Below are 19,345 nucleotides of genomic sequence, written 5' to 3'. Positions count from 1 at the left end.
CCATCTCAAGTGATTTGGCCAAAGGTTATTAATCCTACACCTCCTTGGTAGGACAAATGAACATCAGAAAGGTCAAGAAACTTACTCCAGGTCACACACACTATGAAGTAATGGAGCCAGGAGCAGATTAGACTTGCCAGGGTGGCTGGCTCAAGTCTCACATTCCTGTCACTAAATCATAGCAGAATAATCACTGGTTAGATGAAACCACTCTAAAAAAGCTATTAGATCCCAAAAATGTGTGATGTGAAAGTGTGTGGTACTTTGAGAATTTTAGTTATACTATCTTAATAATCCAATAGGATATTGGTAAGAGTTACTTGCCTCCAACATTATTTTTGTAGGTATTGTAGATCTCTTTTACTCGTCTATAGCGGAAAGCCAATTTTCTCATCCAGTCTACACCACCCCGCACACCGGTTGCCAAGCATAAATTAGCACTGGTTGCTGCAGCAGGAAAGCCATCTGTTCCAAAGTTATATGTGCTATTTAGATGCAAGAAAAACCCAAAGTTAACCAAACAGAAAGTTCATCTTAATTAGCTGAGCAATTAGACTTATAAAATGGAGTGAATCACTTCATATTTCAACATGCTCACCTTAGGTCTTGCCCATTATCATCGGAAGACACATCATCTATATGAACTTGGTCACATTCCTAAAATGCAATTAAAGTGATACATGTTCATTTTCGATAAGTATCTTCATTTTTTTTTTTTGGAAAAAAACACACACAGCTGCTTGATATTTTTACCTACTTCAAGTCCTCTTTGAACATAAAAAAATGAGCAATACCATTAAGGACTACTGTTATTCAGCTTCAGAAAACACATTTTTGCATTTAGAAAGGAAAGTGATTGAAAACAATTAGCATATGTGTTCCATAAACCTCAGGTACCTGAAGACATCATGCTGCTCAGAGCTGATTCAGTCAATGCCTAAAGCATAACTGGAACCAGACATTTCGGTAAATGTAACATGCTAGAAAAATTAAACCTGATGCTAACTGCCAATGAAATTATGACCTCTGATTGCTGTTGAGCCACACACCAACAGAGCCTGAGGCCAGTGTGCCGAGGAGCCCAGACGAAAAAATCTGTTACTGGTTTGCCATTGATTTCAGAGATGTGAGTTTTAGTGTGTGTGTGTGTGTGTGTGTGTGTGTGTGGAGGAGGAGGAGGAGGAAGAAAGCACAAGAGACTTCAAAACCCAAATAAAAACAATCAAGCCATGTGGTGTTTTTTTTTTTTTAAACTGGTTCACTATTATATATTCCTTTTAAGTGTTGGATTTATGGATTTATTGTAGAATAATGTTATGTGAACAGGCCTGATTTTTAAATCCCAAACCATGTGTAAACGGTTTAGAATAGGAGGCTGTGATTTGGGGCTAAAGCTCTACTGGACTGATCTGATGTTTATGCACCTGCTTGCATATGAGCACCCCTACATCTCACTGCTATATCCCCAGCCCCTAGCATAGCTGTGTGAGGAACAGTCAGTAAACATTTGTTGAACAAATGACAGCACACTAATCTGGAGACACACGACAGGGTCTCCCACCAGAGACAAGGCAACCACACGTGGCGTGCTTTAATATTTCCGTCGTGATCCTTTGCAGTCAGGCTCCAAATACCCCAGAAGCCTTTATCCTACTTATTTTTGTTAAAAGTCTTAGTTTAAAAATGTTAGAAGATTTCCAGGTCCATGTCGTGTCCTGTATTTTAAAAGGTTCTTTTGACTAAAGCACTGGTTATATTTCCTACTTAAGTTTGTAAAATCTAGCCTATCCCTGCAATGTTCAACATACAATTTGTAACAAAGATGACAGACATAAAGTGCCACAGTAATACAAGGTGTATTTTTATGTCCCCAGTTCCTTCTGAACAAATTCTTTTCTCTCCACGGATTTGTGAGGAAGGGAGCAGGAGATAGAAAAGGAAAGAAACTCAAACCAGCTGTTGCTTAACAGAATTAAAATCGTGACCCCCCAACCTCTTCTCTAAAGCATCTACTTTCCAGGCAACTGCCTCCCAGCAAGCAGCAAGTTCCAAGGAGGAAAAGACTTTGACCTTGTAACCCTCCCCTGCTCTCCCCAGGTCTATAACCTCAGATAAGAAAAGAGGAAAAAGCTAGTGAGGAGGCCGCACATGTGGACTGTGAATTCAACATTTTAAAAACAGGTCATTCCTGGAAAACATGTTTGGGGACTTCTCAGAGTTATTAACTTAATCATATTTCAGAAGATGAATGATAGTTTTCTCAACAAGTCACGTATTCCGGGTTTAAAGTGTGATCCAACCATGAGTGTAGACGTTTCTGCCATTTATCTAGCCAGAAATACATTTTTTTTTTATGTTGTTGGTAAACAACTCCTTTAAGGTGCATGGTGAGTGTACAAAAGAGAGGAAAAAAACCAAGACAAACCAAAAAAGCGTCTCCCCCAACCAAAGAAAAAGAAAACCAAACCAGAAACACCCAAAATGCCAGAGGGCCACAGTGGAAGCTTTTTCACTTTTGGGAGAAACAGGAGGTGAAAGGTGAGGAAGTACAGGAGGAAAAGCTACGTTTAAAAGGGTTTATTTATTTTATTTTATTTATTTTAAGTTTTTTTTTTTAATAAGAGGGTTTATTTTTCTTTCTTTCTTTTTTTTACTTTTAACCTACTTACGTGATTAAAAAAAATTTTTTTTTATTGGAGTTCAATTCGCCAACATTTAGTATAACACCCAGTGCTCATCCTGCCAAGTGCCCCTCTCAGTGCCCATCACCCAGTCACCCCCCCCCCCCAGCCCACCTCCCTTTCTACTTCTACTACCCCTTGATCATTTCCCAGAGTTAGGTGTAAGAGGGTTTAATTCAAGGAATCAAACCAAAACTGACTCGAAGTCAGTTAACTCTAAGGGTGGACAGAATTCCTTAGAAAGGCGGGGTGTTAAGAGGCTTTTCTTAAATGAATGCAGTTGTAAATCTCCATGACTGACAGAGAAGCCAGTTATCTTCCAATGACTGTTAATGACTCCATTGTCACTATTGTTCCCCCATATCCTGTATTTGTTTTCTCCCGGGGAGCTTTATCCGAGTCTCTTTGTTCCCAGGGCTGAAGCCCTCATTTGAAGCCCAGTTCAGTATCTCGGTGAGCTCTAATTGAGTAGCAACAGCTTCCCGGCTCCTACTGCAAGACATCAAACTCACTTCACAGCGATGTGATCCACTGGTGTGGTGGCAACAAAGAAATCTTCATTCTCTATCAGGAGAGTTTTTTTTTTTTTTTTTTTTTTTTTTTTTTTTTTTTTTTGTAGAATGATTTCAACAAAAATAAATGCAAACATATCAGGAGCATTTTGTAAAGGGCCTACCTAGCGCCCCAGGAATAAAAAGAAATCATTAAAATGACCGTGGAAAATATGTTTTCAGAATTGTTCATTGCACTTAACGGTAGAAAAATACTATACAGCACAAACTTCCTATCCACAAGATACATAGTAAAGATTCATTAACTGAGTCTTGGTATAAGCTTCTCTATATCGTGGTAGAAATGTCTCGGGAAATAGCTCTGTATGTCTTGACTTTGGTGAAAACTATAATATTGTAATATCTTGATGTTTACCTGTTAAAATTCTTAATTCCTAAAGGAATGGAGAATATTAAAATACAGAACTATTTTGATACGTGTGGAATGTGTAAACCTAAGTGCATCTACTCTCAAATTAAAAACTGTAGTTTGGGATCCCTGGGTGGCGCAGCGGTTTGGTGCCTGCCTTTGGCCCAGGGCACGATCCTGGAGACCTGGGATCGAATCCCGCATCAGGCTCCCGGTGCATGGAGCCTGCTTCTCCCTCTGCCTGTGTCTCTGCCTCTCTCTCTCTCTCTCTCTCTCTCTCTCTGTGTGTGTGTGACTATCGTAAATAAATAAAAATTAAAAAAACAAACAAACTGTAGTTTCCCTGTATCCTGACATCAGAAATTTTCTCTATTGGGATGAGACTTTCCTTCTCTCCCTTTTCTTTGGAAGCCATCTAACTTCTTTTACTTGTCTTACTTGCCTAATTTTATGTTTTCATTTTTGCTTTCTGCACTTAGCTGTTTTTTTTTTTTTTCTAAGATTTTATTTATTTATTCATGAGAGACACGCAGAGAGAGAGGGGCAGAGAGACACAGGCAGAGGGAGAAGCAGGCTCCCTGCAGGGAGCCCGATGTGGGACTCCATCCCAGGACCCCAGAATCACACCCAGAGCCAAAGGCAGTCACCGCTGAGCCACCCAGGCATCCCTGTTTTTTAGTTTCTAAGTTTGTTTTCAACTCAGAAAATTAGATAATTGAAGGAGGGAGCAGGAGCTCTGGACCCACTGAAACAACACAGCAAAATTTAAAGTCTACTAGAAGAATTTGTAAACACAGAAAACAGAAAAACAAGCTTCCTATATTTCCAGGTACCAAGAGATACTCCTGAAAACCTTATCTTGCTGCTTCATACAGAATGCAGAGCATATAGAATGTCATGGGAAAATGAAGTCTTTATTCCAGAATGACTGAATGTGCTGAAAATGTATTTTTTAAAAAAGAATTGAGCCTCGGTGTCCATCGAAAGATGAATGGATAAAGAAGCTGTGGTCTATGTATACAATGGAATATTACTCAGCCATTAGAAACGACAAATACCCACCATTTGCTTTGAGGTGGATGGAACTGGAGGGTATTATGCTGAGTGAAATAATTGGAGAAGGACAAACATTATATGGTCTCATTCATTTGGGGAATATAAAAAATAGTGAAAAGGAATAAAGGGGAAAGGAGAAAAAATAAGTGGGAAATATCAGAAAGGGAGACAGAACATGAAAGACTCCTAACTCTGGGAAGTAGAGGAGGTAGAAAGGGAGGTGGGAGGGGAGTGGGGGTGACTGGGTGATGGGCACTGAGGTGGGCACTGACGGGATGAGCACTGGGTGTTATTCTATATGTTGGCAAATTGAACACAAATAAAAAATAAATTTATAAAAAAAAAAAAGAATTGAAAGCAGCCCCAGTGGCGCAGCAGTTTAGTGCCAGCTTCAGCCCAGGGCGTGATCCTGGAGACCCTGGATCGAGTCTCACGTCGGGCTCCCTGCATGGAGCCTGCTTCTCTCTCTCTCTCTCTCTCTCTCTCTGTGTGTGTGTGTGTGTATGTCCGTCATGAATAAATAAAATCTTAAAAAAATAAAAATAAAAAAAAAGATGAGAGTGAGCGAGTGCGTGCATGTGCACACAAGTGTGTGTGGGAGAACAGAGGGAGAGAGTGAAGCAGACTCCTGCTGAGCAGGGAGCTGGATGCTGGACTCCATCCCAGGACCCTGGGATCATGACCTGAACTGAAGGCAGATGCTTAATGGACTAAGCTACCCAGGAGTCCCTGAAAATATATTTTTGAAATAAACTGCCAAAAAGTCTGTGATAGGGTTTTAAGGCACTGAAGTCATTGCTGAGACCAAGACTGCCTAGCACTCCCAAGTCTCAGCTACTATTGCCAGGTCAGCCAGTTTGATTTTATGCATTAATCTGTCCTGTTAAGGTTGGCAACCCCCCAATTGTGTTTGGGGATCTGGCTTGGGACCTCATTAGGGGAGGAGGTATCGATTCTCATGACTCCTGGTAGATTCCGCACTCAACACCCATCTGAGTTGGTTAATGGGTGCCTTAGGTTAGAAAGGTGATCATTTATTCATTCATGTATCCTATTATTTATATTAAGGGGTTACTATGTTCTAGATGCTAAGGACACAACATTTAACAGGAAAACTCCTTACCATCTTGGAACTAACATTCTAGGAAGGGAGTTGCCCAAACAAGAAAATATGCAAAATGTAGAATATGTTAGATGCTGATGACTGCTAAGGAGAAAAAATACAGCAGGCAAGAGAATGACGCAATGCTGTGTGAGGTCCAGCGAGTGGCCCTATAGGCCATGGAAAGAACATGTTCAAAGGCCCTGAGGCAGGAGAACCCTGGTGCGCTGGGGGAGATGAGGCAGGAGGGAGGCACAAGGAAATGAGGCAGGAGAGTTACAAATGCTAGCAGGTGATGGCACGGAGCTAGCTTTGGAGGTAGCATCCAGTTATGAGTCCCTGCCCTCAAGGTACGTACAGTTTAGGAGGAAAAACAGAAGTTAATTAACTCCACCTGTGATAAGTTACAATGGTAATAAATGCTGCAAAACTGCAGTGAACAGCTGAATTCTAATTAGACTAAAAGAACTGCCAAGGTCTAAAATACTTAGACTGTATTTTGCTAGATCAGGGAGGGACAGCAGGGCTCACCATTTATCCTCGTTGCTTTTGTGATTAAAGCAATCAAGAGATAAATGGAAGACTCACTAGAGATGGTTCACAGGCACTGAAGCTGTGGTAACAGAAACAAAACATAGCTTTTTGATCCCAGACTGTGGATGCCAGACCTCACTTGTGCATGGTGGTGAGGGAGGCGGGGGGGGGGGGGGGGGGGGGGGGGGCGGGGGGAAGGTGGCACTTACTGAGCAAGATGTTCTCTCTAGGAAATATCCCAGACATGCATGGAACTCTGCGGGGTTAGCAAGCAGGTTCCCATAAGGGAAGGTTAATGGAGATAGTTTCTGTTACCCTCTTAATTATAAATATGAGAACTGCTACGGGAACTGGCAAGGGATCAAGAGGGAAAAGAGTTATTTTTTGATAATGGCTTTTCAGAGGGAAATCAAAATCAGCAACATTTCGCATACAGGCTCTGTAACCCGTCAATAGTAGAGGAATATATAATTAACATTTTTATTTAACCAATTTTCATAAACACCCACATAGCACAAATTCTCAGAAAGAGGGCCAGTGCTCGGCAAAGCTGTGATTCTCCTTCACTAGGAATATTTTATAATTAATTACCGAACTTAGATTATTGCTAAAGCAACCTGAGGTTGGCCTCTCTCTTTTCAGATGTCCTAAAGTGCCAGGGATACAAGAGCTGTTGACATCTGATTAAATTACCTATTTTGATGCTTCATATCCCTTGAGGAGTATACTCGTCCTCCACAGGGGTGGCAAACTACTTCAATAAGTCATTTCTTATTATTTCTGTGGAGTTCTTGTGGAGGCAGGCACACGGCTTCTCTCCCTCACAGACATTCCTCCTTCTTGTTGAGCTGAATTAGTGTTACTAATGTCGGGTGAGAGTGGACTAGTATTTAATGGTGTAACCCACTTCACAGATACAAAACATGAAGACTCAGAGAAGTTAAATATCATTAAGTGCTGGGACACTATACTTTTGACTCCCAACTCATTGCCTCTTCCCACACCAATTGCACACGATGCCAACAACTGCTGTCATCTGGATTGTTTGTGGCTTATCAGTTGTTTGGGGCTCAGGAGACTTCAGCTACAAAACGTATCCATGCCTTCATTTGCCCCACTCCTCCTGCACCCAGCGTCTGTCCCCAAGGCCCCCTCTCCCAGCCTGGAGCTTAGATGGGAGTCCTCTGTCCTACGGGACAAGCCCCAGCCCTTGATCACACCAGTGGGCCTTCCAGTGACTGGCACTTCAGAGGGAAATCACCCTGGAAAGAGAGACAATGTGGTAACTAGGCCTTTGCCAGGGGTAGAGGGTACAGAGCACGACTGTAGGTGGTGAAAGCACAGGTGTCAGCAGGACTTTGACAGTGTCCTAAGTAGGAGGCTGGAGGCCCGGGGAGAAGGCTCTGGCCAGTCAGGGTGGAGGGGGTGAGTGCAGGCAGATGGCAACAATCAGAGGCGCACAGTGTTGAGCCTACAGGTGCCAACCTGCGACCTCTGTTCTACATGATGGGCTCCCACCACCATCTTGCAGATAAACACCACAAACCAAATGACCAGAGTTTACCCTCGCCTGGCTTCCCTTTCTGTCCCATGGCCTAGGCTTTACAGAGGAGTAAAATAAATAAAATTAGTAAGATTGAGTTACTACTGGCCCTCTGCTCGCAGACATCTAAGCACTTGTGGGGCTAGATTATAAAATGCTCGCATGGATGGCCGGGGAAAACTGCCAACACATGAAGCAGCTAAATACCAGTCCCGGTGTTGGGAGTATGAAGAAAGCCACATGGGGTACGAGCTCACAGCCGTGCGGCAAAGGCACATTCCCCTTCAGAACTCTGGTTGCACTGTTATTCTGCCTTTTTGGTCCCTTCTGTCATTATTTTTGGCACTGCGACTCAAGCTGACCTTTTTCTGATCCGTCATCATCTCTGGCCTTCCAGGGCCGGGCCACAGACATGTTCTTTTGGACCAAGCCCCAGGAATAACTCAGATTCTGTACAGGGGCTCATATGCAAAATATTAAGTTATGGCAGTATTTTTCTGCAAATATTTATTCTGCTTTGATACCGTAGTGGTTGTACTTTTCCTCCAAGCCTTTCACTTGTGCCATAATTACGTAAAAAAACACCCCACCATTCAGGTTAGTTTAGGAAAATTAATGAAGAGAATTAAGACCGTTACAATGGGTCTTATTATCTATGCCAAGCTCAGTGATGTAATAGCCAGCACGCTGGGGCACTATACCTCTGAACACGACACTAGAAACATAAACTCCAAGTAAACCCAAAGTCTTTGAATAAACAGAGACTCTAAGAAGACTCTGAGGCAGGCTGCGAGAAAGGGAACAATGTAAAAACGTTACAAACACGTCTTTGGAGAAGCGGAGTTACACAAGCCCAAATTCCGCTGACCGAGGCTACATTTGCCCCATTTTCCAAATTTACCATGAGAAAACTAACACCATACTGCCAACTAATTGTTTCAATACCTTCCTTTACAAAGTAGAAATGAAAGGAAAAAGAGGGTCACCAGAGAAAGAGCTATTTTCATTGTGTCTGTACATCAGCTTGCCTATTGAGACCAGCTGGAGTTGGCCAAGGCAGAGGAAACGATTGCTGGGTCCTCTGTCCCCTCCTATCTGTCATCAAGCAATTACATCCACTGCTCCCACCTCCCCACTGAACAATATAGATACTCTATATATACCTCAGACATCTACAAGTTACTAGAAAGAAGTTTTCCTCTTATTTCCAAACACACACACAAAAAAGTTTAATTATATGAAGTACAGAAGTATTTCTGGTACCTTAGAGACACACAAATTGTCCGAACGCTTTATTTTGACAAGCAATCAGCAGTGCTTTAAAAAGAAAAAGGAATGGCAAGACATCCCCCTGTGGATCGGCCCACACTACCCTCCTTCTCGCAGAAAGTCTAAATTGCACAGATGGCATTACAGGGTGACCAGTATTTGAGTGACAGAGGTTTTAAGGGAGTGATTTCCATAGTGGCTTTTGGAAATAACTCCTGACTCCCTAGATATTTTTATAACTTCTTTGGGAAAATAGGGTAAAATGGATCATCCCTAGCGGTGCTCTGTGATTCAGAAGTTCAGAGGGGAGGGATGGTCCAGAAACAAGCCGACTGATGGAAGAGATGTGAAGAACGCTGCTTCTAATTCACTGACAATTAGACTGAGTATGTCGGTCTCTGTGGGTAAGAAATCCTGCCCATGAGTTAGTCAATTTGCAGAAACCAGGTTTTTACTTGCACATTTCTTTCTGTAGAAAGGAGACTGTCCGATCAGTGTACGGTGTTTTCATACTTACTGATGTGGATTAATATGACTGCAATGTGCTTTCTAAAGGTGTGTCAAAGCCCTCACTGCACTTTCCAGTAGATGTAATAAAAAGCTTCAGCGCTGCTGTGCCCTTGTGCCTACCATTGAGGACTGGATGCGAGGCCACAGCAGGGCCAAGTGGCAGTGGGGTGTGCCTTTCGCAGCCCCTCGGTCCCATGCCCAGGCTGGCTAGGACCTGTCATACCTGTCTGGGGTACACCTCGTGATCTTCCTCTTTGCTTTGCTTTCCCACCACAATGCTTTCTTTCAAAAGAAAAGGGCGCAGATGACCCATAGCTAAGGCACTGGAGTTTTTTGAAATCGGCCTCATTCTGTTTGACAATTTGGGGAAATGCAAGTTAAGGAATTAGAACATACCTGGACAAATTGATCTTTGAATTCTCACTCTAGACTATGCGCTCAGCATAGCATAGGCACCGATGTGTACAATAAGTCAATATCTATCTATCTCTGCTTGGACAGGAATAGGAGGACACAAGCCAAATGGGGTAAAGAGACAAAATTTCAAACCTCAGAAGCTAATAAGAGGCATTCTAACATCTATTTTTGAGATGTGGTCGTAAGGCGCAACTTGTAGAGACATACACTGCTTTTAATTACTGTGTCTCACTTACAAAAACCATATTTTAATCTATGTTACTGTATCTTATTGAGGTTATCAGAATGAGAGATTTTACATGAATTATATTTACATATGTGAGGAGACCTAGGTACTTGTACTGGAAACTCAAGATTTGAGTTACAGCAATTTCTTTCTTTCTTTCTTCTTCTTTTTTTATTTTTTAAGATTTTATTTATTTATTCATAGAGATGCAGAGAGAGAGAGAGAGAGGGAGGCAGAGAGACACAGGCAGAGGGAGAAGCAGGCTCCATGCAGAGAGCCTGACGTGGGACTCGATCCAGGGTCTCTAGGATCATGTCCTGGGCTGCAGGCAGCACTAAACCGCTGCACCACCAGGGCTGCCCTGACACCAGGGCTGCCCAAGTTACGGCAATTTCAACAAAGGTAAGAGGATATTACTGATTTCAGTCTGATTCTGTTTAGATGAATATTCATAAAATATTTAGAGAATAAAATTGTTATTGAAAGTATCTGAAGATGGCATTTTATTTTAAAGATTGATTTATGAGAGAGAGAGAGAGAGAGAGAGAGAGAGAGAGGGAGAGAGAGAGGCAGAGAGAGGGGCAGAGACACAGGCAGAGGGAGAAGCAGGCTCCATGTCAAGAGCCCGATGCGGGACTGGATCCCGGGACTCCAGGATCGTGCCCTGGGCCAAAGGCAGGCGCCAAACCGCTGAGCCACGCAGGGATCCCTGAAGATGGCATTTTAAAGCAAAAGATAAACTAAAGTGCATGCTTAAGCTGTGTCTTTACATACATAGTTATGATAAATATTTCAGATCACTACATAAAAATGCATAGGATTCTCAAGCTTACTGTTAATAATAAAGAATAAAGTTTTAAAAATTGTTAATATATTTTATATTCACTTCTTTAAAAATGTGCTCATTACAAATAAGATGTCATCATTATACCACTTCAACACATTGCTCTAAGAATCCCAAAGGAACAACACGAAGAGAGTTCCTTCTTAGTGAGTAAGTACAGTGCTAATAAATACTATATGTCAGCTTCACTCTGCTTGGAGTTCCTTCTTTCTCACCATGAATGCCTTCTTTACCACACGATTATATTAAATATATTTGTCTTTATTCACACTCTCAACGTTAGGATGAAAAAAAGAAAGGCTTGCTAATGCAAGTCAGAATTGAAAAAAAGCTTTTTAAAAATAAAATGGGCTTATTCAAAATTGCTTAACACTGAATTAGTGGGTTCATTTAGTTGATAATTTTGGCATATATTTCATGTGATCTAATGATATCAACATAGTTTACTTTTTTTCTTCATTTAATTTTCAGCTGGCCAACATACAGTATAACACCCAGTGCTCATCACACCATGTGAACCCCTTAATGCCCATCACCCAGTTACCCTGCCTCCCCACTCCCCTCCCGTCCAGCAACCCAGTTTGTTTCCCAGGATTAATTTCTTTACTTTTTTAAAAGTTAAGAATACAGTGAGCACTTCCTATCTAATGCTACAAGATCCATCTTTTATTAAGTTATATTCAGGGCATTCTCTACCCCTACCACATGGTATTATACACAAGAGGCGTAGACCCAAATATATAGCTTCATTTATGATTCAGCTAATATCAGAAGATATGACATTTAACAAATTTGTGTAGGAGCCAGTGAAAACGTTGTAGACCTTCAAACAGAATAGGGAAATGTGTGTTTGCTAATGTGTCAAGCTGTTTTATGCAATTTTATCCTAAAAATACCATACATAGATTTAATCGTATCACGTGATTTTTCACGTATTAAAAATTCAAGGCAGACTTAATGTAAAAAATATTTCAGAACTTAAAAAAAGAAAATAGCATGAAGGTAAACATGTGATCCTTTTGAATGGTGAGTCAGAACTACTCTTAAGAATAAGTCTTTGAGGGGATCCCTGGGTGGCTCAGCAGTTTAGTGCCTGCCTTCGGCCTAGGGTGTGATCCTGGAGTCCTGGGATTGAGTCCCACATCGGGCACCCTGCATGGAGTCTGCTTCTCCCTCCTCCTGTGTCTCTGCCTTTCTCTATGTCTATCATAAATAAATAAATAAATCTTAAAAAAAATAAGCCTTTGATTTACTGCTGAACTGATTTCTCAATGTTCAATGGGTTTGCTCATCATTTGGCAAACATAATTTGTCATTGGCAAAAGTGTTCTTTGTAACTCCTGTTGCCTTTCTTTTCGATTTATTATTCCTGCTGAGAGTATCTACTGAAGAAGAATTTTTCATAGTGACACCAGCTCTCATCTTACTGTGAATAATCACATTCTCATGAAAATCATTCTTTTTATTGCAAACTTGCTGCCAGAAGCATGGAAAAATACTCCAACTAGGAGCCCTTTTATCCTTTTCTGCAATGACTTTCCTGTAGCTCTCACTGCCATTTTTTTTTTTTGAAAATGAATCCTATACCAATTTATTCACAAAGCTTTTAAATAGAAGTTTTAATTTACACAGGATATTTCTGTTGTGATCACATAGAAAACAAGAAACTAAAGATGTAATAGTAAGGAGGTCATGTTTTAAGAGAGTCTTTTTTTTTTTTCCTGGAGCAATTTTTACTCTGAAATTAAATATTTGCAACAAATATTAGTTCCAGTTTATCACTATTCTATGCCTATCAATTTGTCTTTATTTAACTGCAAACCACACAATACAATTTTTAAAGAGATATTTGAAATTAATTGGCTTTTTAAGTGATTGTTTTTTGCAAGGGTGAGGAGTGAAACTTGAAAGTTTAAAAGAGCTCAATTTATTAACTTACAAAGCCAGATAATTTTATAATAGTAAAAATATCCTCCATTTTATATAAAAGAATATGTAGCCTAGAATAACATCCTTAGTTAATAAGTTGATAAAAATTTCCCAAGCCAATTTCTTCTGTTATTACTGACTTTGGATAGAAAAGTATGCAGAGCCAGATACAGGCACTTAATAAAAGGATTCTGTGAGCTGTTGGAAGGTTCCATGTCACCTCTCATGTCAGCCCCTCATGGGTAAGGGAGGATCTCTGAAGGGGCATTTTCTTACTCAAAAAAATTCTCTCTTCTCTTCCAAGTATCTGAAATCCGCCTCTGACATCATTCCCTTTGAAGCGTCTTTTATAAGACAAAGATTTCAGATAAGAGTAAATTATTTAAGCTCCATTACTTTGGTGTGAACTATCCTTTCATAGATTTCCTCTAGCATGGGGAGCTCTGGTGCCCCAAACCATTGGGTGTCAATGGAGGAAGGGGGAAAGAGTAGGTACCTGAAAGGAAAACAAATGAAAATTTTGTTCTCATATTCTCACTCCCTAGCAAATCACCCCTTTTCCCATGAACATTTAAAAGGACAGATAATCATGTTTTGGTTGTTAATCATAAATCTGGTTGTTTATATTATTCAGGAAAATACTATATTATATACCATCAATAGAGCATTTATGTTATGCATGTTATATGTGTGGAAATATCTCTAGAAAATATATAGGACACTCATTCTGTATTCTTTTATTCAGTTTGTCATGCATTCAACTAATAATGACTTGACTGCTTATTTATATACCAGGCACCAAGTACACAAAAATAAATCACAAATATCGGCAGTAAGGCTTGATAAATATGACAGGGCTACAGAGAAAGAGGGTAGAGGTGGGTGTCACTATAATTTTCTCTCTGGGAAGGAGCTAGAATTCTTATAAAGCTATGAGACTGCAAAATGCAATTCATCCTGCTGCTAGTCCACTCCATTCAACCTTCACCTTCAGACTCATTTTTTTTCAAAGTAGGTTTTGCTTAACCTGAAAGTATAATTTCCAACATGGAGCATAAGTTTCTTGGAAGTAGGTAATACATTTCACTTCCTTTTCTGTGCCTGCCGTTTAGCCAGAGAGTGATCAATAGATACTTTGGAAAAATTAAACTGGAACCAATATATCCTGATGCAGCTGGGCATCCGATGGCCTTAATGATGAACCTTCACCTTGCCTATCCAATGCCATATCCAACTGTTTACCCCTCACATCCCATCACACCCTGTGTGCTTCTGCCCACCCAGTCCCAATGAGCCTGTCTTCTTCCATTTTCTTTCACCAGATGATAGTTGTATCTACTGTTGGCTGGCATGCCTTCCCTCTCCTTTCTTTTCTGGTCGAGGCAATCCCTCTGTTAAACTTTTAGTTGCCTTTTTTTTTTAACACCCCAACCCCCAATGTACGCTCTGTAATCCACTGTCTGAATAACAATAGTGACAATTATTGAGAATCTATTATGTGTTCAGCACAGTATTGCATGTTATTTCCAATCCTCTCTAAAACTCTACATTTGATGGATAAGGGAATGAAGGCTTAAGCCGAGAAGTATCCCACCAGAATAATACACTCTTTGAAGGAAGAGAGAGTTTCTTATGGGTCTTCTTCTCCCTGTTTATTTTCTAAACAGGACCCTACTTCTATTTCCTTTCTATGTGAACCAAGCACATAGTATGGAAGGAAACCTTTCCGATCATCTAACAGAATTGATGACCCTACCAAAAGGTAAGTGATAATGTTGCTGCCTTCTGTTACAGAAGTGTTAAAAAGCAGTTTTGTGATGATTTATTTTGACCGATCATAATACAAACTCATGCAGACAACTAGTGCAAACCAAAAAAAGTATGTAAAAGAAATATTGATCCCATCCTTCAAAAGTAACCACTCCTAAAAACTTCCACCATCCTTCCTACCCTCCTTCCACTGACTCGGTTGTCCAAAGTTCCTCACGCCCTTCACAGGGCTTATGTTATCATGGGGGAGACATACCCAAAAAGCAGGGAGAACCAGATCCATGTTTTATAGCTACTTTCTCTTCCACTGAACCATACGTAATAAGGAACTTTCCATATTAATCATCTGTGTTATCTTTTACATTCTTTTAATATTCCATGTTGTGTATGTTTCATATTTCTTTTACTCAAGCAATGGCTGATCATTTCTAATTTTTTTTTTTGGACTGTTAATGTAGTAGGGCGACAACTGTCAGTTCTCCTGGCAATTCTATTTTAAGCATCTAAAATCATGTCTGGTGCATGGTGCAGTCATTGCTTAGTAACCGTTTAAGTGAGTGGCCGCAATGAAGAACGTGCTTTGACAGGTTGGGACATTCATTTATCTCAAGCTATAGTATATTTTAATCAACGGATATTTTTATCCCTCAGAGCCTTGTTCATTATATATCTTCTGCTTAGAACACTCTTCTCCAAAGCCCACCCCATGAAATTCTGTGGATCTGTTAACCCTTCGATGGCAGTTTGCATGTCAACCTTGACTTTCTGAGTACCAGATCCCACCGCCATTGCTTACTCTGTGCTTCAATGATGCTAAGCATCTTGAAAATGGGAATATCTCCATCTTGTGTGCCATTATCACAAAAAAGAGTTCAAAATTCATTTGTTTCTTGCCTCAACTAAAATATAGAGTCTTAAATATTCTCTTGGATTGGGGGTGAGCCCTGATTGCCAATCTCTGTTAGGGCTTGGCCAATTATGAGGAGTGACTTCTGCTTAGGACCATTTTAATAGGTTTGTGAGTATAAGTAGAATGAAATATTCATTTTTGTCCTTTAGAATTTAAATGTCTGTTAAATTTTAAAACAAGAAAATGTTACAATTACTACTTTAAAAAGAGAAACTATTTGTATTTCATAGTGACTCTAAATGTTATTATGTACATGCAAAACACTATCTTTCAATTGTTAATTTTCCAAGGTACTGATTTTTTCCTTGACAAATATATCTTATCTCCAAGTCCAGGAGGGTTGCAATATGTTCAAAACAATTCCCACCAACTGAAGAGGTATCTTGGACATAAGAGCTCCCTTTAACTTTCTGACAAGATGCCAATACCAGGAGATAATTCTTAGTCAATTATTTTTGAAGAGGCGAACAAATTTGCAACATAATGTTGATAAAAACAGCATCCTCTCCCCTGCCCCGACCCTCCACCTGCCTCACAAAGGAGTAGCACACAATTAGCAGTGAGAAGAATCCACGATTTAGAAACCGTTTCCTTAGAAATGCTGTTCACATAGAGGCTCCATTGTAAGTGCACTGAAATGGGAGAAGTCTCCAGGGACGGCAACTTAGACACATTTTGGGGAAGTTGAAGTTACAGGCTTTCTCCTGCATTAGTCAATCTAAAAAAAAATTCCTTTCTGTCTGAAGCAAACTTACTATGAAGGTAATAGTAAAATCCGACTTTATAAAATAGTGACTCTCTTCCAGATTGCAGATTAGTGAGCACCTGTCAAAATCAAGACTCTAAATGAAAAGCCTGTCATATGTGACACCAACCGGTCAATTTCACAGGATTTTTAAATAAACTGACAGCCTTCCAGCCAACTATATGAAAGCTGAAGCAGTATTTCTGCTCAAGAAGGGATAGTGCTCCTATTTATTGGTGGCACTCCAGGCACTGGGCTAGGCTCCAGATCCTGTTGTCTCCTTGCTGCCCAGCACCCCCAAACCACCTCTGAGGCTTGTCAGGCTGTCTGTGGGAAGGTCAAACATTAACTTGAAGCAAGGACTGAACTCTGAAGCATTCACTCTTTCCTCTGACCAAGCCACCTCCCTGCAGCTTCCTCTTCAGAATAAAGAGACTGTGGCAAAACCAGAAAGACTGTTTCATGGGCAGGTGAATAGTCAATGTGCTAGAAGGGACTGGGTTATTTCATTTTCTGAATGGGGATCTTCAACATACGTCTGGATCCTGTGTTTAGGAACAAAAATTTCACAAAGGGACCCCTGATCTGAGATAGTTTCCTTTTCTTTTTTCTTTTCTTTCTTTTCTTTCTTTTCTTTTCTCTTTCTTTTCTTTCTTTCTTTCTTTCTCTCTTTCTTTCTTTCTTTCTTTCTTTCTCTCTCTCTCTCTCTCTCTCTCTCTCTCTCTCTCTCTCTCTCTCTCTCTCTCTCTCTCTCTCTTTCTTTCTTTCTTTCATCCAGTACATTCCTTCCTGGCAAGTCTTCACCATTTTCAAGGGTGATGACTTCAAGCTCAGGTCTCTCTTCTAAGCTTCGGACCTGCACGCAGACTGCTTGCTGGACTTCACCTGTAGATCCAACACACACTTCAAATCGAACACTTCCAAACCCAATTTGCTGTCTTCCTTCCAAAGCCAGCTACCTGTCCTGGGGTTTTAAATCTCTACCTGATTACTCAAGCTAGAAGGTGAGACTCCTTGCTTCCCTACCCCTTAACGGTGAATATATTCCCAAATCTCTCCAAACTAGTTTCTTACCTTCCACATCTGGCTGTGGTCTCTGTTCTTGCAGGGAAATAGATCTCTCACCTAGATTATTGACACCTATGACTTCATGACGCAATGCATGTCTATAGTAATGATAAACATTCTTTAACGATTACCATTGACATGGCACACGAACTCTAGCATCCTTAGCAGAGCATATAGAGCCTTCCATGACCTGGCTCGGTCTCCCTTTCTATCCTCTGACCTCACAACCACAGCATGGGCCCTGTGGCACATACCTACTCAGCTCTGTCCTTACATGCCATGCCTTCTCATGTCAAAGATCCCTTCCTATGGAAGCCATTTCTCTGACACTCAGCCTTGCCACCACCTCTCCCTCAATCTGAGTGAGCCACCCTGCCTTTGGCCTCTACAAATGTTCTTATGTATCCCCATTACTGGGGATATTACTCTGTGATATAATCATGCTTTTGCTTTTCTGTTCCACATAACACCTTGGCTTCTTGGGGACAATTAACATATTTCATCTCTTCTCTTCTACAGTTCATGTAGTGTCCAGAATGGAGTGAGTGTTGAGTACACGTACAGCACATCAGCTCTTTTACTCTATGATGTAGGGGCTGCAAAAACAATATTTCTGTCTATTCAACAGCAAGGATTTATAAGCACACATCTGTCCACCTGCTGACTGACTTCCTCTCTGTTTATCTACTTATCCACTGATTTCCCAACTTTCTCAGAACAGATTTTTAGGCTGCTTGAGTAGTTACTGGTTGAACGACAAGGCAAGAAACAAAGCTGTCAAAGAATACATTAAAGAAAATGCCATTTTTGGGCTCTTCCATATTACATCCATGTATGACAGCACCAAGATGCTACTATCTCCTTTATGTTGCTAAAGAGTGACTGTCAGCTTATGAGACACAGCTAGAGAGGGTTAGTGCAATGACAGCTGTGGTAGGAAACGCTTGCTCTCCCAAAGAGGCCCTAGGCAAAAATCACATCACTTGAATTTCCCACATGTATGAGCTGGAGATGGTGAGATGGAGTTCACAGTGTTGAGGGAGAATCAAAGTCAATTGATATGCTTTTTGACTGATGAGAGGAGTTTCCCTAAAACCAGCAGACTGAGCCCAACAGTGCATCCCCCACTGCTGTGTGGGATGCACCCAGGGAGGGGCTGCTCTGCTTGGCAATGAGACTGCATACACAGCCAGGCTCTGCTCCACACTGCAGACTACCAGAAAGTTCCATGAGCCATCCTTCAAAACACGAGGCCAGGTTTGGACAAGGAAAGGAAAACTTATCAGCACAAGCAAAGAAACACGTGTCTTTTTGACACGAAGCCAGCATCCTCATTTTCTATGAAGGAACAACACAGCATGATGGAAGCCAGATCCAGTAGCTATTTAACTGCCAAGAGTGAATCCCCTGTCATGGAACTGGAGGTGGGAGGGGACTGTGAATGAGGAAAGAGCAGGAGAAGTAGCATGTGATATGCCTGGAACCAGTTGCATTTGCAAATTAAACACTGGCAGATTCTGTTATTGCTGTTTCTGGTGTGATTACTACTGGAGGTCTACATGGGAATTTTGGCAGCAAACCAGCTACTGTATCATTCTTTATTCTCTAACTCCTCCTTAAGTCATCTCTCTTCTTCTACCAGAGCCCTCCTATCTAGGGTGTTCCATGTAGAAGATCCCCATAAACAGGAATAGCAGCTTAGACTTCTTCAGCACTTCCTATGGGCCCATGCTAGTTCTATGCACTTAGTGACACAGAAGTCCTGAATCCACACATTGAACCTATGAGGCACGTACTATCATGATCCAGTTTTACAGACA

At 40.9% G+C, this 19,345-nt stretch overlaps 1 protein-coding gene across 16 annotated transcripts in view; it reads right to left on the bottom strand.

The window, feature by feature from the left end:
* EYA1 (EYA transcriptional coactivator and phosphatase 1) overlaps positions 1-19,345 on the bottom strand; it is a 350,405-nt gene that overhangs the window by 24,214 nt on the left and 306,846 nt on the right. For all 16 annotated transcript variants that reach the window (XM_072734530.1, XM_072734522.1, XM_072734521.1 and 13 more), the window contains 2 exons: positions 599-657; positions 325-485 (listed from right to left, as the gene is read on the bottom strand). In XM_072734530.1, coding sequence (XP_072590631.1) covers positions 325-485; positions 599-657 — 220 coding nt within the window. The remainder of the gene's footprint in view (positions 1-324; positions 486-598; positions 658-19,345) is intronic.

This window comes from Vulpes vulpes, chromosome 13 (assembly GCF_048418805.1).
Source record: "Vulpes vulpes isolate BD-2025 chromosome 13, VulVul3, whole genome shotgun sequence".
Classification (NCBI taxonomy): Eukaryota; Metazoa; Chordata; class Mammalia; order Carnivora; family Canidae; genus Vulpes; species Vulpes vulpes.
Note: the sequence above shows the minus strand (reverse complement) of the source record. Positions and strands in the feature narration are given on the sequence as shown.